At 34.3% G+C, this 27,022-nt stretch overlaps 2 protein-coding genes across 2 annotated transcripts in view; one reads left to right on the forward strand and one right to left on the reverse strand.

Annotated features, from left to right (window-relative positions):
- FGF7 (fibroblast growth factor 7) overlaps positions 1-3,312 on the forward strand; it is a 66,588-nt gene extending 63,276 nt beyond the window's left edge. The window contains 1 exon segment of the mRNA NM_001194613.2: positions 302-3,312. Within this exon segment, the coding sequence (NP_001181542.1) occupies positions 302-496 (195 nt within the window). The 3' untranslated portion in view covers positions 497-3,312.
- FAM227B (family with sequence similarity 227 member B) overlaps positions 1-27,022 on the reverse strand; it is a 284,933-nt gene that overhangs the window by 167,434 nt on the left and 90,477 nt on the right. Inside the window, exon 11 of the mRNA XM_077939396.1 lies at positions 22,172-22,309. Coding sequence (XP_077795522.1) covers positions 22,172-22,309 — 138 coding nt within the window. The remainder of the gene's footprint in view (positions 1-22,171; positions 22,310-27,022) is intronic.

Here is a 27,022-nt window from a genome sequence, read left to right on the forward strand (position 1 = left end):
TACTTAGGGGGAAATAGGTGCTAATTTTAAAGAATAGTTGACATGAACTGCCAAAAAGCTACACATATTTCATAACTAACTGTGTATTACGTGGTGTTTTTATTTTAAATTTAAGATACCTTTTTATGCAAATATACTACATAAGTATAGCTGATAAACCACATTTGGCCTGCTCAATCTGAGGGTTAAAAAAAGTCATGTATGTTTCAATTCTACCAAATATTACCTACTTACTCTTCGTTTAATTGAGCCTCTCTAAAAATCATCTGGATAATGTTTGTTTGTTTGTTTGTTTTAACAGAAAGAATGCAATGAAGATTGTAACTTCAAAGAACTAATTCTGGAAAACCATTACAACACATATGCATCAGCTAAATGGACACACAATGGAGGGGAAATGTTTGTTGCCTTAAATCAAAAGGGGATTCCTGTAAGAGGAAAAAAAACGAAGAAAGAACAAAAAACAGCCCACTTTCTTCCTATGGCAATAACTTAATTGTATATGGTATATAAAGAACCAGTTCCAGCAGGGAGATTTCTTTAAGTGGACTGTTTTCTTTCTTCTCAAAATTTTCTTTCCTTTTATTTTTTAGTAACCAAGAAAGGCTGGAAAACTACTGAAAAACTGATCAAGCTGGACTTGTGCATTTATGTTTAAGACACTGCATTAAAGAAAGATTTGAAAAGTATACACAAAAATCAGATTTAGTAACTAAAGGTTGTAAAAAATTGTAAAACTGGTTGTACAATCATGGTGTTAGTAATAGTAATTTTTTCTTAAATTAATTTACCCTTAAGAGTATGTTAGATTTGATTATCTGATAATGATTATTTAAATATTCCTATCTGCTTATAAAATGGCTGCTATAATAATAATAATGCAGATGATGTTATATAAGGTATATCAGACCTACAGGCTGCTGGCAGGATTTGTCAGATAATTAAGCCACACTAACTATGGAAAATTAGCAGCATTTTAAATGCTTTCTAGTGAAAAATTATAATCTACTTAAACTCTAATCAGAAAAAAAGAATATTCTCCAAAAAAATCTATTATGAAAGTCAGTAAAATAGATAATTTAACAAAAGTACAGGATTAGAACATGCTTATAACTATTAACAAGAACAAAATTTCTAATGCTGCTCAAGTGGAAAGGGTATTGCTAAAAGGATGTTTCCAAAAATCTTGTATATAAAATAGCAACAGTGATTGATGATAATACTGTACTTCATCTCACTCGCCACAAAATAACATTTTATAATTCCTCAAAGTAAAATTGAGAAATCTTTAAGTTTTTTTCAAGTAACATAATCTATCTTTGTATAATTCATATTTGGGAATATGGCTTTTAATAATGTTCTTCCCACAAATAATCATGCTTTTTTTCCTATGGTTACAGCATTAAACTCTATTTTAAGTTGTTTTTGAACTTTATTGTTTTGTTATTTAAGTTTATGTTATTTATAAAAAAAAAACCTTAATAAGCTCTATCTGTTTCATATGCTTTTAATTTTAAAGGAATAACAAAACTGTCTGGCTCAACTGCAAGTTTCCCTCCCCTTTGTGACTGACACTAAGTCTAGCACACAGCACTTGGGCCAGCAAATCCTGGAAGGCAGACAAAAATGAGAGCCTGAAGCAATGCTTACAATAGATGTCTCACACGGAACAATACAAATGTGTAAAAAATCTTTTGCCACATATTCTTGCCAATTAATTGGATCATATAAGTGAAATCATTACAAATATAAGTATTTACACGATTTTAAAGTTAGAATATATTTGAATGCATGAGTAGAAAAGTATCATATTTTTAAACTATGTGTATTTAAATTTAGTCATTTTCTAATCTCTAGAAATCTCTGCTGTTCAAAAGGTGGCAGCACTGAAAGTTGTTTTCCTGTTAGATGGCAAGAGCACAATGCCCAAAATAGAAGATACAGTTAGGAATAAGGGGCCCTGAATGTCATGAGGGCTTGAGGTCAGCCGACAGATGACAGGATTATTACAAAGATGAATTTCCACTTCAAAAGTCTTTCATTGGCAGATCTTGGTAGCACTTTATATGTTCACCAATGGGAGGTCAATATTTATCTAACTTAAAAGGTATGCTAACCATTGTGGTTTTAATTTCAAAATACTTGTCATTCAAGTCCCTTTACATGAACAGTATTTGGTAATACATTTATAGATGAGAGTTATAAGAAAAGATTAGGTCAACAAAAACAATAGATTCATTTGATTTTCCTGTGGTTCATCTACATGACCAGGATGTAGGAAATTAGAAAGAACTGCCCTTCCTCAGATATACTCTTGGGAGAGAGCATGAATGGTATTCTGAACTATCACCTGATCCAAGGACTTTGCTAGCTAGGTTTTGAGGTCAGGCTTCAGTAACTGTTTGTAGTCTTGCGAGCATACTGAGGGCAGAGGAGGACTTTGTTTTTCACATGTGTTTCCTTAGTGCCTAGTAGACTATCTGTCCATAATCAGTTTTCAGTGTGAATTCACTGAATGTTTATAGACAAAAGAAAATACATAATAAAACTTATCTTCATTTTTTAAAAGGGTAAAACATGACTATACAGAAATTTAAATAGAAATAGTGTATATACATATAAAATACAAGCTATGTTAGGACCAAATGCTCTTTGTCTATGGAGTTATAGTTCCATTAAATTATATAGCAATGCTGATTTAGGCAAAACCAATATTTAGTGGTAAATCCATTCCTGGTAGTATAAGTCACCTAAAAAAGATTTTTAGAAACATGTACTTTAATTATTTTTCTCCTATTTTTAAATTTATTATGCAAATTTTACAAAATAAAATTTGCTTTAGTTACACACACTTAGAATTCTAGAATCTTAAAACTGTAAGGGGTCTCCATCCCTCTTACTCATTTGTAGTCTAGGAAACTGAGATTTTGATACACCTAAAGTCATGCAGCTGGATAGATATACAACTGTCACAAGAGTCTAGATCAGTTAGCACATGCTTTCTACCCTTAGACTATTAGTATTATTAGCTAGTGGTCTTCTGGGTTTTTTGTTTTTTATTTCTATTGAGATATACATTTATACACAAACGTAACTATGTCTTGGCAATGCACTTCATACAGAATTACTAATCTATACCATGATGATTTGACTCAAAAGGAGAAGAGAAATTATGTAGTTTTCAATTCTGATTCCTATCCGTCTTTTGTTCACGAATGGAAAACTTTGTGCGAAATATACATATAAGCAGTGTAAGACTTTCTAAAGTGTTCTTTGAAAGAGAAAATTAAATATATGAGTTTCTAACAATTAAAAAGGAAAAAATCAAAATACAAAATGATAACAAAAGTAAACAAAAGATACTTTCAAAGCAGTGAACAAAACATTTTGACATAAGTCATAATATAAATTATAAATTAAAAATATAAAAGTCATAGTATAAATTGTCAGCCTTTGAGCTGGCTACATATTCAATTTAATGACAGAAGAGAAGGGATGCTGGAGGTAAATGCTTAGGGTTTCTGTCTCATAGAGTTTGCTCTTCTGGTTCTCTAGGCTGCCAAACAACATAAAGATGTACAAGGGGACCTCGCTGTGGTAAAAGCAACCCTGTAACAACAAAAACTCTAAAACAGTGCCCCTCACGATTTTCTACTGAAATATCTCTAATAGTACAGGTATAAAATAAGAGGTTAGAGAATAGTGCAAAGCGGGCCCACCACAGGCAGAACATTTCTTTTCTCCTAACTGTGATTTTTGCATCTTACTCCATAATATATTTGTGGTTGTGTTAATATGACAATGTCTGCAATTAAACACCAGTAAGCAAAATTGATACATCAGAATGACTTACAGGGCTTATCATGCAGTTTCATTTACATCCCTACCCCACTGCCATTTACTTGAGCGTGAATGAGACACAAGAGATTCTTTGCCTCCCGTAATCCAACTTTACACATAAATAACACAAGGCTAAAGAAAACCAGAATTCAAATTCATCATGCGTAGGAGCAATAACAAAAATATTTAACAGTCAGTATGGGTGATTGCTGGCCAATCAGAATACATCACTGATCTACCAAAACGGAGGCAGGCCACTAGGACTAACTTGTGGGTATCATTCCTATGATCACCCTAAAACAGAGTTGGGAAAATATCTATTAACTTGTCTCCCTGGTTTGAATTCTCAATATGTATCTTAATATGAAATAGCTCATTAAAACTTCATGTGTAACTATTTCAGCATTGTTGTCAGCTTTATTCCACTTCTGTACAGTATTTATTTAACCACGCTGCTGCTTTCAGTGAAGGTCACTTGTTCCTTCAGGGACACATATACACCCACCTACCCTTTAATTTTGAATGGTTTGTTGAGAAAATTTACTTTCTCTTGAGTTGAAAAGACTTGACAGGAAGCAAGAAATAATACAGTCCTAGCCTCTTTCCAGTAACATCTGATTTCTCCATTTTCAAACTATACTTCTCAGGGAACCAGATATTTACTCTCGTCTGGGAAAACGCCTCTTATGTTTTCCTTTTACTTCCTGGTTATCATGTGGTTGCATTTTCCAAATCCTTATCATTGAATTTATGAGAGCCTACCCAAATGTATTTTCTTTCATTTATATTCTAATAATTGAAATGTGAGATGAGAATAACATTTCACTTATGAAAAACCCTTCTCTTGATGAATCCTTCCACGTGTTAGTTATCTATTGCTGTGTAACAAATTAAAACTTAATGGCTTGAAACAAATATTTGTTTTCTCATAGTTTATGTGGCTCAGGAACCTGGGCATGGTTCAGCACAGTGTTTTTGGTCAGAATTCCTCATGAGGCTGCAATCAAGGTGTCGACCAGGGCTGTAGTCATCTACCTCAATATTCAACTCAGAAAGGGATCCACCTTAGATCCTCACTGGCTGTTGTCAGGACCTATCACTTCCTTACCATGTGGACCTCTCCACAGCACTGCTTACAACATTACAGTCTGTTTCCCACAGAGCAAGAAATCAGAGAGTGTGAGATAAAGTACCCAAAATGGAAGCCACAGGTTTGTTTAACATATATAACCTAGTTCCAAAACTGATGTTACCTCTGCCTACACTCATGAGGAGGGTATTATACAAGGGCATACACACCAGAAGGCGGGGATCACTGGAAGCCATTTTACAGGCTGCCTAATCCAAGTCATAAACTAGATGTTTTTAATGTCACTGCCATAAGCTGGGATTCTACAGGGTCTAATAAGCGTAATTCATGGCTTTCAGTGGAGATCCATTCAGCAGAGAAAGAGATGAAATATGTATATTCTCTGTGGAAACATTCTTGATTCTTCCTTGAGGGATACTGCGTGGTCCATTCCTACACAGGATAATTAAGAAAAGGTTTGAACCACAGTCTGGACTTCCTATTAGCCTGAGATGTGCCTACTTAGAACTCCCAATGTAGCTGAAAAACTAACAATATCCCTTTGCCTTCACATGAAGCAAATTACCCTGCCATCAGACTCAATGTGAAGATAATCCTCCCTTTAGCTGCCCTGCCTCAAGAGAATAAGATCATAGATGCCAGCTGGAATTCCTTTGGGCCATAGAGTGTTTTGTTCTACACAATGAAGGCAATAAGCCACAATTTACCCAAGACCATCTGAGAACAAGACCTAAAAAGACTTGAAAACAATTGATTTCAATGGTAGGTGCACACTGGTATCCCCTGTTCTATATATAATATATATATATTGCCTCTGCCTACACTCATGAGGAGAGTATTATACAAGGGCATACATACCAGAAGGCAGGGATCACTGGAAGCCATTTTACAGGCTGCCTAATCCAAGTCATAAACTTGGATTACATATATATAGAGAGAACAGGGGATATATATACACACACACATATATATACACACACACACATATATATACACACACACACACACACAGAGAGAGAGAGAGAAAGAGAGAGAGAGACAGAGAGTGAGACAGAGAGAGAAAGAGAGAGAGAGTTAGGCCCCAACGCAGGCCAGTTACATCAGTGTATATGAGAGGCGGCCCATGCAGTGGTATTTTTAAAATTCCCCAGCAGATTCTAATGTGCCTCTGCAGTTGAGAACTAATTAGATAAATACAAACAACAACAAAAACCAAAAAAACCTCTTCTGAAACTATGCCTGCTTCTTCATATTTGTCTCTTCTTTAAACACCTTGAAAGGCCTTATACCCTCCCAGTCCCTCCCGCCCCTAGGTTTTCCTAGATGCCTCTGTATTTTCTGCTATTCACCACTGGGGCTCACAGGAAATGCACACACTAGAAAGAGAGCTACAATTGTTTTTGCATCAGAGTGATTATGGAATACAAAGTGCATAAAAGTTCTCCCTCCCCCACCACAGTCCATTCTCAAATAGAACAGTCAGAGTGATTCTGTTAAAATACATTTCAGATCATGCATCCTCTGTTTAAAACTGGAATTGTTTTCCATATTCTTCAGAATAGGAGCCTGTCCTTATAGTGGCTAAGGAGTGGCCATGGAAGAAGGTGAGTAATTAAAAACTTTGCTGCTGAATTAGGTGGGCAAAATAACAAGAAAAAGTAGTAAAAATCTAGAGAAATTATGCACTTAAGTTGTTTGGCAGATATCCCTGAATTATCAGTTCATTTTAAAGAAATACTGGATACTATAGACAATATTTAATGGGTACAATCATTATTAGAATCATACTCAGAGGAAAGGGCATAGCTCTACATTGAAAAATGACAAATGAATGTACCTTTTTATGTTTGAAGTAAATATATTTAGGGCATGTACATATCACCTTAATAATTCTTCACTTGACTGAAATTTTTCCATTAATCAACCAATTAATAGATACAACTAGGCTAGATGAGAGGGCTTCTACTTTACTATTACTTCTTTATTATATATCTCCTATTGTTGATTGTTTTTGGTTACTTCAATTTTTTTACTAAGATAAATATGAACAATTTATATATGCTTCTTTATATTTCTGATTTTCTTAGGACGATTACAGGAAATAAAATTGAAAAACCGATTTTCTGAAAGTTTTTTCCAGAGTACATTTTAATTAGCAGTGCCGGGAGTAAATATTCTTATTTTTATACTCAAAATTTAGTCAGCTCTTGTTCTTGTCTCTTCTTCCCTTTGACTCTGTGAATATGGTAAATCACCAACACTCAGCTAACTTCTTTCTCAACATCCATTCAGATTCATTGCTTTCTTCGTCCTTCTACAGCTTTATTACTTCATGCCTAGAATTTAGCAATAGTTCCTTAATCTTTCTTGTTTCAAATTCCTTCCCATCTCATATGCTGCCTAATTCTTTAATCTTCTTATAATACTGCTTTGACTATTTCAGTTGCCAACTGAAGACCCATATTGGCTCTTTTTTGCCTATTGGGTTTAGTTTAAATCTCTTAAACTAGCACCCAAAGCTGTCAAACAATTGGCTCTAACGTGACTGTCCAATCTTCTCACTGTTCAATATAAACCTCATAGTTTCTTTAGTTCATTGTATTTATCATGATTTACACAAGTTGTAAATTAATTCTGCCTTTGAGTTTTGTCTATACTGTCCCCACTGCTTAGAATATCTCTATGTCCTACTTTCAATCTATCCATACCCTGCTCTGCTCTTAAGGACAAAGCTCAAGTTTAATGAGCTATTCCCAAACTTGCCCCTGCCTTATAACAATTTTTTTCCTTCTCTGAATCCTATTGCACTCTAATATAGTAATTGATTGCACACACACACACACACACACACACATATACACATATATATGCAATGTTTATGTATATATGTCTTCATCTACTTCAGTTAAACAAGCATATATTGACAATTCTACCATGTTTGTATCAGGCACTGTATGATAAATATATGTTGAGTGTGAAAAAAGTAAAAATAACTATTGCCTTTTTAAAATTCTGCATGGAATCTAGTAGGGAAATAGAACCTCAAAAAGTACTTAATACTATTAATACTTGCTTACTAATTGACCCATATTAATAATCTATTGATAAAATATATAATAAATTTTATATACAAAGATCTTTCCAGTCTTGTCATCATGCCTACATAATCTTATCTCTTGCTATACAAAGGTCTGTGTTATATATTGGCGAGTTCCTTTAGAATCTGTTTTTAAAAATATGCTATTTAACAAATGCAGCAATCACTATGTGAGGTAAAAACACATCTATATTTTTATAAAATTCTGTGAGTCACAGGTTTGAGAGCACAAAATATTTGATAGCATTGATAGTGATGCTAGTCCTGTATACAGTTTAAATAGCATCCATTAGGAAAGGCAAGAGATCAAAACTTTTTGCTTTTGAAGTACTTCATCTCTTATCCTTGAAAGCTTAGTGTGTTCAGCAATTCATGCTCATAGGCCTTCTTAGAATGAATCATGTAACAATTGTGTAACATTTTTCAGCTTTTCTCCCTGTTCTTTATTCCTCTCTGTCATTGTTTTGCTAGGTGACAGTGCTTATCTCAATTCAACTTTAAGTTTCTACAGTTAACAACGTTAATTGTTAATTTTTCATATTTCTCATTTATTGTACATGTCACTCAACTAGCTACTCATTTGTCCAACTTTTATGATATTGCTCTATAATGAAAAAAGAAAAATGTTACTGTTTTGCTAATAAATCTTCCTAATTAGCTCCATTCACTGTTTCAAAAATAATATTTGGATTTTTATTCTCTTTCAGAACAGAAATATTTATCATGCTTTAATGTTATTAAGGTTAAATCACAGGTGATATTTTATTGTCTTCTAAATACTTCTTTATTTTCAAATTTTCTACATTAATATATATGATCTTTATTATCAGAATAACAATGGCAAATGTGGTTGAAAAAATTATCTTCTCCATATTCAGTTTTTATGGAGCTGGAAGAGTGTGTTGTTGGTGCCACACTGATGTAATACATAGCATGGTCTTCTACATGAATGACCAAACCTGGTACCCACATTGCTCATCTCATTCAATTAACTAAACTCGCTGAAACTCCATAATTTCATAACAATGTAGTCATTGTTACCATATTTTAGTGGTGACTGTGTCCTGAATCTTCTTCTTGAATCTGTTCCTTTTTCCAGTAATCACCAAGATTGCTCAACTCTTCTTACCTAATGTCCCTGTCTCATCTCTTCCTCACTACTTTCATGACCTCATTAAGTTGTACCTAAAGTTTAGCAATAGCATCCTATTTGTTTTTCTGTTCCAGGTCCTCATTGTCTCAATTCCTGTTTAGTTACCTAATATTCCTAAAACGTCATTTAAACTATGTCAATTACTAATTGTAGAACCCACGTGGTCTCTCTAGGGCTGACTGAATTTGGGTAAAATTCTTTAAACTGGAAATCAAAACCATCAACAAATTGGTTCCATCCATCCGGTCCAATCTCCTCACTGTTCATGAACTTCATAGTCTGCTTAGACCACTGTTCATGTCATTTTGTATACATACCATACTTCGTCCTGTCTCTGGGATTTGTCTATATTGTCTCTATCATCCAGAATGTCTCAACTTCTCACTATCAACCAATACCCTGCTCTGCCATCAAGAACAAAATCAAGATTCTCCTCTTCAATGAATTATTACCAGACTTGGTCCTACCTTACAATGATTTTTCTCTTCTGTAAATTCCCACTGCATGTCAATCTATGCCATTGATCTAGCATTTAGAGAATTTTTATCTCTATCTCGATAGAGGATGGATAGGCATACCTATATGTCTATCCATGCATCTACACTTATCTACCTAAGCAACACAAATACACACATACTTATATAAATATATGTCCACATCTATTTCAGTTACACAAATATATAAAGGGGTCTGGGTATGTATGTATGTGTATATATATGTGTGTGTGTGTGTGTGTGTGTGTGTATGTGTGTGGTCAATAGTACAGTGTTAGACACTATAATAGTGATAATAAAATCTATGCCTCAAAATTTAAAACAATTACATACCTATAGATATATAACCAATTTTATGAAGATCAGATTTGGAACAAATGAGCCTTTGGAACCACTAAGAACCATAAGTGATAGCTGACAGACTGTCAAGAAAAAAACTTCCTAAGTCTTTAGCATGTCAATTGTAGAGCACATGCGTAAGTTACCATTGTGCTTTGACCCTAACAGCAATTTTAATGCTTGAGTCTTATATATAAATATGCATATATCAAACAACTGCCAAACCAGTATCATCTCTATTGCCTTAGTGGGAGACACACACACACACCCCCTAAACATAGATGCAGCAATAAATTCAAAAAATTCAATTGAATAGAGAAATGTGTATTGTCAAGAACTGCAGTTTCAGTCTCATCTTTGTTGCAAACTTTCTGGTTGACTTCATTCTGTGTTTAACAAGGTCCAGTATTGTCCTGTAAGTCCATGTTACAAGATGGACTTTATTAGTGAAAACTTTTCCTAACATTTTGCTAGATTTATACATTGCACTGATTTACTCTAAGGAAAACTTAACTGCCCTCTTAGGATACTGCTTCCTCTGCAGTCCTCTCAGTTGGAGGCTCTTTTTTTTTCCCCTCACACAGTATTCACACCACAGTCGAGAGGTGTGTGGTAGGTATATGTATGCCTACTACACATTCTATATAACTTATTTAATCACATTTGTTGGTTATTGTCTGTCTCTCCTCACTAGCCCATAAGTTCCATAAGGAAAAGGATACTGTCTGTTTTGTTCCCTTATGTATCCAAAGCTCCTTTAAGACTATCTGTTAAGCACTCAGTAAATATATTTAATACTCAAGAAATAAAAGGACTCAGTAAATGTTCATCGCACTCAGCAAATATTTATTAAACTAATGGACAAACCAATTTCAGTTCAGTGACAGAATGATAGGCACATCTCACTGCAAAGAGTCATTCTAATATCTAAGCATGATACAAATGTGATTGTTGCAAATGAATAGAAATATATCACCTTGTTTTGTGCAAACTGATAACTAAATCTCTCAGGTAGTCAAACTCTTAGCATTCACTTCTTCATAACACAGGATTTTCATGTCATTTAGTATAATATGCTAATAATTCATTTCATAATATAATGGAAACCCACTGTTTTAAAATTAAACTCAGCCCCTCTGACTACTGCTACCAACCAACAGACCAATATATCTGGGGGAGGTATTTGCAGGTGATCTTATGGTAGACATGGAAAATTATCTCGGAAGTTAAATAACTTGAAATTGCTTGGTGAGCATGGCATCAAAGCAAAAGGAGACAAAATGTGTTTGAAATATACATATTCTCCAAATTATGATGAAATCTAACTCATAATAATCTGAATAGTTCCGTTAAATTTCTACCAAATTTCTGGTTCTCTGGGCTACTCTATGCTTTATATTATTCACTCTGCTTCTGTTCATATAGTCTTTCTCGACATAGTATAAAATACAATTAACAACAATACAACCTATTAAATTGCTACCACAATGGGAGTTTCTATGTCTGACCATCTTAATAGCATATTTCTGGGGTTTCCTCACTCCTTAGCTGTGCAAATTTCTTGGTTTTCTTTTAATGATGTATAATGAAAAGCATAATGTGGAAATTTTACTGGCTTAGTTCTCAAAGTGCTATTTGATATCCTACTTTTAATGGTTTCTTTTTTATTATCCCTGAGCATTGCTAATAGTGAAGAGGTAGCAAAATTAGAGGTGCAGACTAAAATCTGGGCTGGGCACGGTGGCTCATGCTGTAATCCCAGCACTCTGGGAGGCAAACGTGGGCAGATCACTTGAGGTCAGGAGTTTGAGACCAGTCTGGCCCACATGGAGAATCCCTGTTTTTACTAAAAATACAAAAATTAGCTAAATATGGTGGTGCATGCCTGTAGTCCCAGCTACTTGGGAGACTGAGGCAGAAGAATTGCTTGAACCTAGGAGACAGAGGTTGCAGTGAGACAAGATCCCACCACTACACTTCAGCCTGGGTGACAGAGTGAGACTCTGTCTCGAAAAATAAAGTAAAAATAAAATAAAATCCAAGTAGCTCTTTATAACATAAGGAATCCTAAACCATCTGGCTATTACTTTGAATATTTCTGTAACATGTCATTTGCTAAATATCACCTAGTACTTGTGTATGAGTAACTACTGTGTTTCTTTTTATTTTTTATCTCCCTACAGTGCCAAGTACAGTAACGTGTACTAGGTACATAAAAGTACATGTTAGTTGAAAATGAGGATTTTTCTTATTGCTTGTGGTTTAAGCTATAGTTTACAAAAATAATGAGATTTGTTAGTGTTTTAACATTAAAATCCAGACAAAGAGAAAAAAATAGATTTAGCAACTGGGGGAGAGGTATAAAAAGAGTTTTTAAAAATGATCTTTATTTGAGTTCAGAAGCTTAAATGGCATTGTACCACAATAAAGAAATTAACATTAAAACTTTAGTCTTGTAAATAATCTAACAATACACTGTTTAAGAAGAGCTGGCTTATAAATCATGAGTCATTCCAGATACTGAAATTCTATAACTGCTTACATTCCAGTCCTAAAAAGGGAGATATCATGACGTTTTGTTTGGAAGGCAAATTTTAACTATCTACGGTGTGTTTATTTCATTAAAATAAAACAGAAAGTCCTCTTTGTTAAAATTCTGGAAAAAAGTTAACTTCACATTACAATAAGCATCTCAAATGTTGAAAAAATGAAATCATGTTTTAAATATGTTTTAGATTAGAAGAAGCAATTCTAAGACAGCAGTATATATGGAGCACAGAATATTTCTTTTAAGTCATATATACGTATATGCATTCATGTGTACATATGCTAATGTTTTACCCCAGTTCCGCTCTTTATCTGCCTTAGCCTTCCTCCAGCACACAGAATAAGGTTTTAGTATACACAGAGTCACACACACACACACACACACACACACACACACACACACAGACAGCTATAGAGAAGGAAGAGTTCTCAGATCATGAATCCTAAACCACCAGTCTCTATCACTAATTACACCTGAACAGTCAGCAATCACTTTGGAAGATTGTTCAGCACCTACGGATAGAAGTCATTAAACAACAAAATGTTAGAAAAGGGGAATATAGAAATATTCTACTCACCTCATTTTTCAGTTGTAAAAATAAAGCTCAGAGGGGTTGTATGACCTGCTCAAAGACATTCAAGTTCTTTATGTGCAAGTTGAATACATTAGAGCAGATGAAACATTAGGGACTATAGTATAGAAATGCCTCCAAAGAAAAACATACTTATGGCACCAGTAAATACATGATCTGAATCTTATGTTCAAATAATTCTCCACAATGATGACTGTATCCAGACTGGGGGTAAGGAACACAGAAACTGTAAAGCAACAAGCAGTATAGGGAAGCTCTCAGATACCATGAGCCAAGTCCCTTTGCAATGATTTCCTATAGGATAGGAATGTTTTAATTTCTCACTGTCAATCCACACCCTGCTCTGCCATCAAAGACAAAATTAATGAGTTGTGGGGGAGGCACTCACTGACCACTAACTGATATAAAAACACAGAAGATAGTTTTAAAAGTAGATTAAAGCTCTGGAGAAATATGAGATGCTCAAAGTTCAAAAAAGAAACTCATAAATTTGAACAAACTTCTTTCTTAAGTAGATTTCCTTGTAGTCACAATCTAAGCAGAAGATTACAGAAAAAATACCTCTTTAGTGATCTTTATCTTTCTGAAATGGTACAACAACTTCTCTTTTAATTCCACCATCAGAAACAGTGGTGTGTGGTTGACATGTAATTCTCAATGGAGGCTGTGTGGCCTCCTGCTAGCCTTTCTGGCCTTTCTACTAGCATCTTTCTTCATTCACCCTCACCTATTAAAATTTAATCCAGGAAAAGACATAAAAACTCATTCACATTTGCCATAAATGAAGGATTAAGGCTATGGTAACTCTCATAAGTTACAACACTTATTCTATGATGATAATTTTAAACCTTAATATAATTACAAGCCTGTAAACTCAAATGGCTGATAGGCAGTATGTGAAGTGGTTATGAGTTCAGCTCTATGGCCAAAATTTCTTGAATTTCAATTCATATTCTAGCACTGATCAGTTATGTGGCTTCGGGAAAGTTACTTAACTTATATTTTGGTTTCATCACTTATAAAATGAAGATGATAATAAAAGTCACCTGTCACATAAAAAAGATTACTCATTTATGAGAGTAAGGCATAGCCTTAGCTCTATTAAGTTAACACACTTTATCAAGTACATATTTCAAACTGAAGATTTTCCCAGGTTGAACATGAATTATTAAATTAAAATTTGAGCAATAAATTAAAAGAAACAGCCACTATAACCTGGCCCTTGCTCCCACAGCTTAGACCATCTCATCCAGAAACAAAAAAATCTTGTCATGTTTTAGCATCAGATACAAAAATTATATTTCAAATATTTAGGGATAAATAAAATATATAATACATTTTCAAGCTTTCCATTTAAAAGGCACAGAGTGCCAAGTTGAAAAAAGAATCAAGACCCAATAGTTTGCTATCTTCAAGAGATCCATCTCACGTGAAATGACACCCATAGACTCAAAATAAAGGGATGGAAAAGGATCTGTCAGCCAAATGGAAAACAAAAAGAGCAAGGGTTACTATTCTTATATCAGACAAAACAGACTCTAAAACAACAATAATCAAAAAGGACAAAGAAGGGCATTACATAATGATAAAGTATTCAATACAACAAAAAGACTTAACTATCCTAAATATACATACACCCAATAAAAATGCAAAATAAAAATAGTTTTTTTCCTATATAGTAGCATGAATAATCAAAATTGAAAGTTTAAAATGCCATGTATAATTGGAAAAAGATGTGTCTGTACAGTAAAAACTAGAAAACACTGCTGAGAGAAATTAAAGAAGCATTATATAAATATAGGCATATTCTATGTTTGTGAACTGAAAAACTCACTTTGTTAAGATACCAATTCTCCCCAACTTGATCAATACAATGTATTTAAAATGAAGATGACCAAGTATATATTTTAGAAACTGACTAGCAGTTTTTCAAATTTATATTGAAATGAAAAGAATCTAGAATAATCAAAATAATTGTGTAAAAGAAGCACAAAGCTGGAGGACTTATAGTACCTGACTTCAAGATACATTATTAAACTACAGTTTTAAAGGTAGCTGGTTATTGGCATCAATGGAACAGAATACAGAGAACAGACATAAACCAATATGTATGGTCAATTGATTTCTAAGATAATTCGATGAGGAGAGGAAAATCTTTTCAACAAATGGTGCTGAAGCAATATGCAAAGAAGAGATTCTTAATGTTTATACATATAATTAAGAAAAATTACTCAAAATGAATTAGAGACCTAAAAGTAAGAGCTACAACTGTAAACTATAAAGCTATATACTATAAGATTTCTAGAAGAAAATATAAAATATATTAGTGAAATTTGGTTTACAAATATTATTAAATAGAATGCAAAAAGCACAAACTATATTAAAAAATTGATAAATGGGTTTCTTCTAATTATAAACTTTTGCTCTTTAAAAGATGTTATTAAGAAATGAAAGGGCAAGCCACATACTGGGAAAAACATTTGCAAAATATATATCTGAAAAAGGAACTGTTTCTAAACATATGAATAACTTCTTTCTAGGCTGCAGTGAGTTATGATCATGCCACTGTACTCCAGCCTGGGCGACAGAGCAAGATCCTGTCTTTAAAAATGAGCTAACTAAAAAAACCTAAAAAACAAACAAACAAACAAAAAATGAACTAACTAAATAAATAAGCATAAAATATATAAAGAACTCTTATAATTCAATAAGAAGACAAACAACTCAAATAAAAATGGCCAGGATATTTGAACCAACACTTCAGCAGACACTCAATAACCTGTGAGAGCAGCTAGCTGTGAGGGCAGAACCCCACAAAGCCACAGGGGTGAAACTGCTCAAGGCCTTTGATGCCCATCCTTTGCACCAGTGTGCCCTAGATGTGGGACATAAAGTCAAAGGAGGTTATTTTGGAGCTTTAAGATACATGGATGGCAAATAAGCACATGAAAAGAAGCAAATAAGCACATGAAAAGAAGCTCATCATGATTGGTCATTAGAGAAATTAAAATAAAACCTAACTAAATACCAGTATATAACTCACAAGAATAGCTAAAATTAAAAAGACCATACCAAGTGTTAGTAAGGAAGTAGAGTAACTATAACTTGTATAGTGGTAGAAATGTAAAATTTTGGATAAGATATTGGCAATTTCTTAAAATGTTATACATACGTGATATAGTTTGGATATCTACCCCCAACCAAATCTCATGTTGAAATGTAATCCCCAATGTTGGATGTGGGGCCTGGTAGGAGGTGGCTGGATCATGGGGGCAGATCCCTCAAGAATGGCTTGGGCCATTCCCTTGGTGATAAGTGAGTTCTTGCTCTGAGTTCACATGAGGTCTGGTTGTTTAAAATTGTGTGGCACCTCTGCCCCCCCTCTTGCTTGATCCTGCTTTTGCCATGTGACACGACTGCTCTCCCTTCACTTTCTGCCATGATTGTAAGCTTCCTGAGGCCTCTCTAGAAGCTGTGCTTCCTGAGGCCTCTCTGCCAGCACTGTGCTTCCTGTAAAGCCTCTAGAACCATGAGCCAATTAAACCTCTGTTTGTTGTAAATTACCTAGTCACAGGTATTCTTCTATAGCAATACAAGAATGAACTAATACAGAAAGTAGGTACCAGGAGTAGGGCATTGCTGTAAAGATACTTGAAAATGCAGAAGCAGATTTGGAACTGCATAATGGGCAGAGGCTGGAAGAGTGTGGAAGGCTCAGAAGAGGACAGGAAGATGAGGGAAAGTTCAGAACTTCTTGGAAACTAGTTAAATGGTTGTGGTCAAAATGCTGACAGTGAAGCCCAGGCTGATGAGGTCTCAGATGGAAATTTATTGGGAACTGGAGCAAAGGTCACCTGTGTTGTGCCTTACCAAAGAACTTGGCTGCATTGTTTCCCTACCCTAGGGATCCGTGAAAGCTTGAACCTCAGAGTGATAATTTAGGGTATCTGGTGGAAGACATTTCTAGGCAACAGGGTATTCAAGATGTAACCCTGGCTGCTTGTAACAGCTGACACTCAGATGCAGGAGCAAAGAAATGATCAATGTGGAACTCATATTTAAACAAGAAGCATAACATAAAAGTTTAGAAAATTGGCAACCTAGCCATGTGGCAGAGAAAGATAAGGCTTTTTTGGGAGAATAATTCAAGTAGGCTTTATAGCAATCGCTTGCTAGAGAAATTTGCATAACAAAAAGGGAGTCAAGTGCTAATAGCCAAGACAATGGGAAAAAGACTTTGAAAGCATCCCAGAAATCTAAGACACAGGCCCTCTAGTTACAGGCCCTGAGGCCTAGGAAGACTAAAAGATTTTATGGGTCAGGCCCAGGGACCTGCTGCCCTGCAGAGTCTTGGGCCACTGCTCTCTGCATCCCAGCTGCTTCAGTTCTAGCTGGGGCTTTAAAAGGCCCAGGTACAGCTTGAGCTGCCACTTTGGAGAATGCAAGCTATAAAATTTGGCAGCTTCCTCATGGTGTTAAGCCTGTAGGTGCACAGAATGCAAGAGTGAAGAATGTTTTGCAGCCTCTGCTTAGATTTGAGGATGTATGAAAAAGCCTGGTTGCCCAAGAAGACGCCTGCTGCAGGGGCAGAGCCTTCATAGATAACCTTTATTAGGGCAGTAAAGAGGGAAAATGTAGGGTAAGAGCCCCCACACAGAGTACCCACTGGGACACTGCCTAGTCGAGCTGTGAGAAGGGGCCACTGCCCTCCAGACCCGAGAATGGTAGATCTACTGGCAGCTTGCACCCTGAACCTGAAAAAGCCACAGGCACTCAATAACCTGTGAGAGGAGCTATGGGGGCAGAACCCCACAAAGCCACAGGAGTGAAGCTGCCCAAGGCGTTTGGTGCCCATCCTTTGCATCAGTGTGCCCTAGATGTGGGACATAAAGTCAAAGGAGGTTATTTTGGAGCTTTAAGATTTAGTGACTGCTCTGCCAGGTTTGAACTTGCATTGGGCCTTCAGTTCTTTTCTTTTGGCTGATTTCTCCCTTTTGCAGTGGCAATGTTAACCCAATGCCTACACTCCCATTGTATTTTGGAAGTAAGTAACTTGTTTTTGACCTTACAGGCTCATAGGCTGAAGAGACTTGCCTTGTTTTAGATGAGACTTTGGACTTTTGAGTTAATGCTGGAATGAGTTAATATTTTTGGGTACTGTTGGGAAAGCATGATTGTATTTTGCAATGTGAGAAGGACAAGATTTGGGAGGGGTCAGGGGTGAAATGATATAGTTTGGATATTTGTCCCTGTCCAAATCTCATGCTGAAATGTAATCTCCAGTATTGGAGGTGGGGCCTGGGGGGAAGTGGTTGGATCATGAAGGCAGAGCCCTCATGAATGACTTGGGCCATCCCTTGGTGATAAGTAAGCTCTCACTCTGGGTTAACATAAAATTTGGTTGTTTAAAAGGGTGTGGCACCTCCCTTCCACTTTCTCTCACTTGCTTCTTCTTTCACCATGTGATGTGCCTGCTCCCCCTTTGCCTTCTGCCATGAGTGCAAGCTTCCTGAGGCCTTCCTAGAAGCTGAGCAGATACCAACACCATGCTTTCTGTAAAGCCTGCAGAACCATTAGCCAATTAAGCCTCTTTTTTCCTAAATTACCCAGGTTCAGATATTTATTTATAGCAATGTAAGAATGACCTCATATACTACATAACCATGCTGCTCTGCCATCCCACTACTAGATATTTATCAAAGAGAAATAAAATTCTATATCCAAACAAATACTTGTATATAAATGTTCATAGCAGCTATATTTATAATAGCCAAATACTGAAAACAATACAAATATCCACCAAGAGATGAATGAACAAATCATATTATAGTCCCACTATGGAGGACTACTATTCAGCAATACAAAGGAACAGATTATTAATACATGTAACAACATGAATGAATCTCACAATAATTATGTGGAATAAAAAATGTTAGTTGAAAAACAGCATGCACTCTATATAATTTCATTTATGTAAAATTCTAGAAAATTGCAATCTAACCTATAGTGACAAAAATCACATAAATGATTGCCTGGGAATTGGTGGCAAGAAGGAATTACAAAAAAAGCATAACGAACTTTTGAGAGAGATAGATATGTTTTTTAGTTCAAATTGTAATGGTTTTAAAAATTTATACATATGTCAAAACTCATCAAATTTTACACTAAAATATACGCAGTTTATTGTACACCAATTAGATCTCAAAAAAGCTGAGAAAAACATGTAATTATTTGAAACAAAAGTCATGACACTATATAACATGAGGCTATTATTTATGTAGATATATTTGACAATAGCACAAAAGACAAGGGGGTGTATATGTAACTATACTGCTCCAAGGTCCTACATTTTAAGTGAAGTAGGACAATATTAACTTTAGATAGTATTTTGATAATTTAAGAATGCATTTTGTAAGCATTAAAGTGGCCTCAAAAAATACAAAAGTGGTATAGGTAAATAGCCAACAGAGGAATTAAAATAGAATGACAAAAATATTCAATTAACCAAAAGAAGACAGGAAAGTATAACTGAAAAACAAAGAACAGATGGAATAAATCTCTAAACAAATAGAAACTAGTAGAAATAAGATTAACCATATCAATAATTACTTTAAACATAAATGAAGTAACACTCCCAATTAAAGTGAAGAGATTGTCATCCTGAATTAAAAAAAAAACAAGACTCAACTACAGTTTATTTACAAAAAGTATGCTTTGTAAGAACATGAACTAGTTACATGTAAAATGATGAGAAAAGATACCATGTGAACCATAAGCATTGGAAATCTGAAGTGTCTATATTAAGATCGGACAAAATAGAACTCAAAAAAAGGAGAATTATCATAGTTACAAGGGAACATTTTATACTAAAGGAAAAACTTAATAAAAGTATATTTGCTCAATAATTTTAAAATGGCTACTGCAAAAATCAATAACATTAAAGGGAGAAATAGATAATCCTAAAATTATATTTTAATATCCCCTCCAGTAATTAACAGAACTAAATAAAATATCAATGAAGACATAAAAATTAGGGTGAGCAAAATTTTTCTATAAAAGGCAAGTCAGTATTATAGGATTTTCAGACCAATGTAGTCTCTGTCGCATATTCTTTATTTTGTTTTATGTTTTTGTTTTTTTACAACCCTTAAAAATGTAAAAACCATTCTAAGTTCATAGAATGTATAAAAACATGCTACACACCAGATTTAATCCACAGGCTACAGTTAGCTGACTCAATACAGAAGATCTGAATAATACTATTAGCCACCTTGATCTGAGATTTTTTTTTTAACTGCAGATATACATTCTTCTCAAGTATAAATGGAATGTTCACCAAGACAGACCACATTCTGGACCATAAAACAAGTCTCAATACATTGCAAAAGATCATACAGAGTATGTCCTCAGACCACAGTTTTTTAAATTAGAAATCAGTAATTTTAAGATATCTAGAAAAGTCCCAAACATTTGGAAATTAAACAACACTTTTCTAAATAACCCTACTTTGACCTACTGATGGGTCAAAGTAGGAATTATAGTAAATATTAGAACATTTTAAATTAAGTGATAAAATACAACATATCTAAATACAACACACTTAAAGCAGTGCTTAGGGAAATTTAATCTTTAATTGCTTATGTGAAAAAAGAAAAAAGAAAATGATTCAAAGAACAAGGAAAATAAAAATAATTGGTAGGTAAAGGATATATGGAGTTCTTTATGCTATTCTTATCACTTTTCTGTTACTTAAAATTAAAAAGAAAATGGAAAGTTCATAAAAAATCTCTTAATTTAGTTAGTCACATGTGAGGGTGAGAAGCAAAAACAGATAAACAAAATTGGCTCAAGGTAGTAGACTATTCCTCTTTCTATTAGAAATCCCAGAAATGAGACCCCCACCCCCCAGAACAAATATGTACGAAGTTTTGTTAAACCACTGAGGGTGACAGCAAACAAGAAAATTTCTTGTAACTAATAAAAGATAGAAATCATATTGGATGATATATACTGGGATAAGAATACAGAAGACCACAGTTAAAACAGTGATGCTCTAAATTCAAAATTCTCAGATCTGAAGAATAATAATTAACTAATTAAATAATTCCAGAATCAGAGATTAACTAAAGAATAACTTCCCAAAGAGTAGGTTGGGTAGGTTAATTCCTCCTCTTCCTTGGCCTATATCAAGGTATAGGTTAGAAAGCTATTTCCCTCTGCATTAGTGGTTTGTTAACATTGCCTGCACATGAAATCATCTGAGGCACTGAGGAGCTTTAAACATTACTCTAATTTAACTGGTCAGACATGAAACCTGAGCATTAGACTTATGTTTGGTATTAAAGAAATAGCATAAACAGGAGGGAAATAAACTTGCCTTATAAAGCTTATTAATGTAGAGTAACTAAGGACTTTGGTCCTGGCACAAGAATTTGGCATGTGGCTCAAAGGAACAGAAAATAATATTAAAATGTAAATGAATGGGTATTTCAAGTAGGCTATAAGTGGACTATTTAATAAATGGATCATTTGGGAAAAAAAACCCCATCATATTGGAATACAACTATGCTGCTTATAACAAAGAGTTAAATTAAATATGGAAATTTAAAAATACTAGAAAAAATGTTGGTATTTTTATAATCTTAGTTAAGTCTTGACAAACACACCACAAAACTGAAACCCTAAAGAAAACATAATTTAAATGAACAAAGTAAAAAATGTAAATTTATCTATTGAGACAACACATGATTAACAGTTAGCAACACAAGTAAAAGTGAGAATATCTGTAGTATACATAAAGACAAAAAGGATAAAAATTTTAAAAAATCATTATTTTATAACACGCAAATGGAAAAAGGACTTAAGTGTGTACCACTATAACATCAATCTATAAATCAAATGTTACTAAAATAACATTTAAAAATAAATAAGTAAATCATTAGAAAATTCTGCCTAATAAATAACTTAATTGATTTTTGCTACCTATTCCATTTTGCAGTATACAAAAACTTTACTTACTAGTTGTTATACGTTCTTGACTGTCTGCAATTCTTTCCTTTACTGATTTTGCAGGTGCTTTTTTGCTACCGTGAATAGTGGTTGTGGAGAGTTCTTTCAGTTTCCAGTGGGTCCAAAAGCCTTTTTGAGGTTTTAAACCTGTTAATATAAAATACATATTTAGCCAAATAAATTCGGATTTTGAAAATACCTTTTAATTTGTCAAAGCATTTTTATGATAATTATACATTTCATCCTCACAACAAAAAAGTTCCTTTTTTGTTCCTTTTAAGCTGTGTAGGATTAGATAAGTCATTTAACCACTCTAAACATCTGTATCCTCAGCAATAAAAATAAGAATAATATAAATTATTTTTAAATATATGTGAAGTATGGTAAATGGGAAAGCACTACACAAATATGAACTAATATTATTATTATTATGTTAATAATTATGACTATAAACTATCATGCTCATAAATGTAGCCAATATTTTCTCAGCGGTGAGTGTTCAATGAGGATTATTCACTAGACTGGGCCATCAAATTACAATTTTCTAAATGTTTTTAGATACAGTTATCACTTATTTAGCAGAAGACTTCAGTTTGATTCACTTGAGTGCTTCTAGATAGATTGCCTATGTTTTAAAATATTGTGCATTAAGAGAAAAATTGAAGTATAGCAAGGCCAATAGATCAGCAGATTGAGTGTGTAAAGATGGTTTATTAGTCACAGTTCCCAAGAGTAGGGGGATATCATGCCACAGGGGGCCACATGGGCAAGTCCTGGGGCCAGTCAGGAGACAGAGAAAGTGGGGATAACTGTGGGTAAGAGTCTTTATTGTGCTTTCCTTAGGAAGGAAGAGGCAAGGCAAGAAGGCCTATGGTTGACTAGTTTTAATAATTTCAGCAGGCTTAAGTGCCTAGGAGCTATGCCTAGTCTGGTACCTAGTCCCAGAGCCAAATAAAGTAAGAGCCAAATAAAGGAAATGGTTGTGTGTGACCTCTGAACTGGTTGGTTTAAAAATCAAAAAGCATTTAAAAAACATGCTCATGGGCAAGTTGCCTCTAGGAATTAACTAACCCAAGGAAGTGCAGTCCTTCTAGGGTCATCAAGGTCCCAGATGTCCAAGTATCAGAATATAGAAAATAAAATACATGGTTAATACTGTCCAGTATTGAATAAACCCTACTTGGTCCTGATATATAAAGAGAGAGAGGGCATACTATGTACCAAACTATGTGCTGGACACACGGGGCACAAAATTCATTTAAATCTAGTCCCTGTCTGCCATCAAGGCAGATGTGAAATTATTTAGCATAGTGCCTGATCCACAGTAAGCACTTAATATAAGTTAGTTTTACTGTTACTTTTTTTTTTTTTTTTTTTGCAAATTAGCCACTGGTTGATATCTGACTACATTCCAACATTATTTACAAGTTTTAATTAATACTGGTCACAAAACATGAATTGTTCCAAAGAATGACATTAATATAGAGCCACAACATTTGAAATTTATATTTTCACATTGCCAATTTTTAAAAACTAAACTCTAGTAGGATCTATTCAAGCATTTCCTAGGAAATTGTTATCCTATGGGATTTAGAAACAAATGGTATATAATATAAGGGAGCTAAAAACCTAAAATGTCTTTGCAATTATTTGATAACTTACATATATTCTAATTTTCATTTTATAAAATTTATACAGACATATAATTTAAAGAGTGAAACTATATGTCAAACTATTTGTTTAATTTCCAAAGTCTCATAGTTCCTCACATATCCCCAACACTGCATCTTGCTTTCCAGAATCAACTATCTTTATTTGGGACCCATAACCATAACAGACAAAAAAAGGGCTATATTGTTAGATTTTGATGTGTTAATTTTAGGCATTATCTATTGACATCCAACTAGGGAAGATAAAAGATTTAATGATCTTTCACTATCTTATCTCATTATCACCACATACAAGCTAACTTCCTATTCTTTACATAATATCAACTGTTATAATTTTCATTGTGTGAATATCAGCATTTACATTATTATAACTACATAAAATCTTGTTGACAGCTAAACTAGTTCTCTCTTTTTGAATATACAGAATAATGTGGAGAATTGAGACTTTAAAAATGAATCTGCTATGCTTATTTTCTTAAGAAAATTTCTTTATCTGAAGTTAATAATTGTTGGATGTTTTGTTTTCTTATGTTCTATGTACTTATAATTAACTTAACTCCAAACTACTCCCCCCACTATTGTCTAAATTGCTTTTGAATATATTCAGATGCATCAGAGATTCTTTCAGTTTAATATTCTTGGAGACATGTCTCCCAAAGCCTGCCAATGTGCTCAAATCTGAACAAATTTTTTCAATAGGCTTGTGCAGTTATCATCTACGGAGCTCCCTTCACCATTATTTTGGGGATTCAATTTACATGTCCCATGTGTTTAAGCCTCCAATCTTTGACTCTCATCTTAACCTCTTCGTTAATTTGTGCCTTATTTTGGTGTTTTTTTTCCTCCCATAACTTGATGAGAAAAGATGTATATAAGTTAACAATGTCTTTAGTTCATCCTTACACTTACCTGACAAATTGGTTGGGTCTAGGGTCCTAGGTTATAAATAGTTCTCCCTTAGAATTTGCAAGACATTGTTCCATTCTCTTCCTTCTTTCAAAGTTGCTGATAAGAGGAACGATACAATTCTGTTTCTTAATCCTTCTGTTCTCTGGGAGTTTTTTTCAGCATTTGCTTTTTGTTCTCTGGGTTCTGAGGACTCACAACAATTTACTGTGGCATACAGCAATTTTTATCCATTGTCCTAAGCACTAAATAATCTCTTTCAAACTGGAAACTCAAGATTTTCAAGCATGGAAAACTTCTTGAAATAATTCTTTGATTATTTCTTACTTTTCTTTCTCTCTGTTCTCTATTTGAATATAATATAGAGAATTGAGATGTCAAAAACAAAAAGGCTTCTAAAGGGTTAGTTTCTTCCCATTTGAGATGGATGCCTAAATAGATCACTGGCCTTCAGTCTTTATACTTTTTTGAAAATACACATTAAAGGCCATAAATTACCTTCCAAGAACCTTAGCTGTCATCTTATATATTTTGAGACATAGTATTTATTCTTGTCAACTTGTTCAAAACTAGTTTCTATTTCTCTAATTTCCATTATGATTTCTTCTTTGAAGATTGAGTTAGTAGGCACATATTTCTTATTTTATTTTTTCATTAACTTTTAAGTTCCAGGGAACATGTGTGGATGTGCAGGTTTGTTACATAGGTAAACACGTACTATGGTGATTTGCTGCACAGATCCCCATCACCTAGGTACTAAGCCCAGCATCCATTAGCTATTCTTCCTGATGCTCTCCCTCCCTCTGCATCCTCCAAAGACCCTAGTGTATGTTGTTCCCCTGCATATGTCCGTGTGTTCTCATTGTTCAGCTCCCACTTATAAGTGAGAACACGCAGTGTTTGGTTTTCTGTTCCTGGGTTAGTTTGCTGAGGAAAATAGCTTCCAGGTCCATCCATATCCTTGCAAAGGGCATGATCTCATTCCTTTTTGTGGTTGCATAGTATTCCATGGTGTATATGTACCGCATATTCTTCATCCAGCCTATCATTGATGGGCATTTGGGTTGATTCTATGTCTTTGCTATTGTGAATAGTACTGTAATGAACATACATGTACATGTCTTTATAATAGAATGATTTATATTTCTTTGGGTATATACCCAGTGATCGCAATGCCTCTCCAGCAAGGGAACAGAACTGGGTGGAGGCTGAGATAGATGAGCATGTTATTAGGCACATATTTCTTTTTATTATTATTATACTTTCAGTTCTGGGGTACATGTGCAGAACGTGCAGGTTTGTTACATAGTTATACACAGAGGAACATATTTTAAATTTTCAACTTACATAAAGACATTTCCTATTTTTTGGTCATAGTTTCTAACATACTGCATTGCATTCAATGAATGATTCCATATGATTTAAATCTCTTGAAAGCTGGAAGTATTTGATTTTTGACTGAATATAAAAAGAATTTTTATAAATATTTTGTGTTTGAAAGTAATGTATATTTTTCAATTGTAGTGTTCTATGTGTATACATTACTTCATGCTTGTTAATCATGTTATTTAAATCGTTTATACCTGTCCTAGGTTTCATTTTTTTGCTTGCTTCTTCTATTAATTACTAAGAGTTGTACATTTCTTTCTGAACTATTTTTTGTCTTATCATTACCCACAATCTTCCAGAATTATTATGGCTATGCCAATAATTGAGATGATGTTCTTAGGTTCATACAAATTCTTTGATGAGGTGCCTATTCAATTATTTTTAAAATTATTTATTTATTTAACTTTACATTCTGGGATACATGTGCAGAATGTACAGGTTAGTTACATAGGTATCCATGTGCCATGGTCGTTTGCTGCACCTATGAACCTGTCACCTAGGTTTTAAGCCCTGCATGCATTAGCAATTTGTCCTGATGCTCTCCCTTCTCTCACCTCATCCGTTACTCCCTCAACAGGCCCTGGTGTGTGTGTTTCTCATCCCTATGTTCATGTGTTCTCATTGTTCAACTCCCACTTAGGAGTGAGAACATGAGGTGTTTGGTTTTCTGTTCCTGTGTTAGTTTTCTGAGGATGATGGCTTCTAGCTTCATCCATGTCCCTGCAGAGGACATGATCTGATTCTTTTTTGTGGCTGCATAGTATTCCATTGTGTATACGTAACACATTTTCTTTATCCAGTCTATCATTGATGGGAATTTGGGCTGGTTTCACGTCTTTGATACTGTGAATAGTGCTGAAATAAACATACACGTGCATGTATCTTTATAATATAA

The sequence above is a fragment of the Macaca mulatta genome, chromosome 7, assembly GCF_049350105.2.
Source record: "Macaca mulatta isolate MMU2019108-1 chromosome 7, T2T-MMU8v2.0, whole genome shotgun sequence".
In the NCBI taxonomy this organism is placed as follows: Eukaryota; Metazoa; Chordata; class Mammalia; order Primates; family Cercopithecidae; genus Macaca; species Macaca mulatta.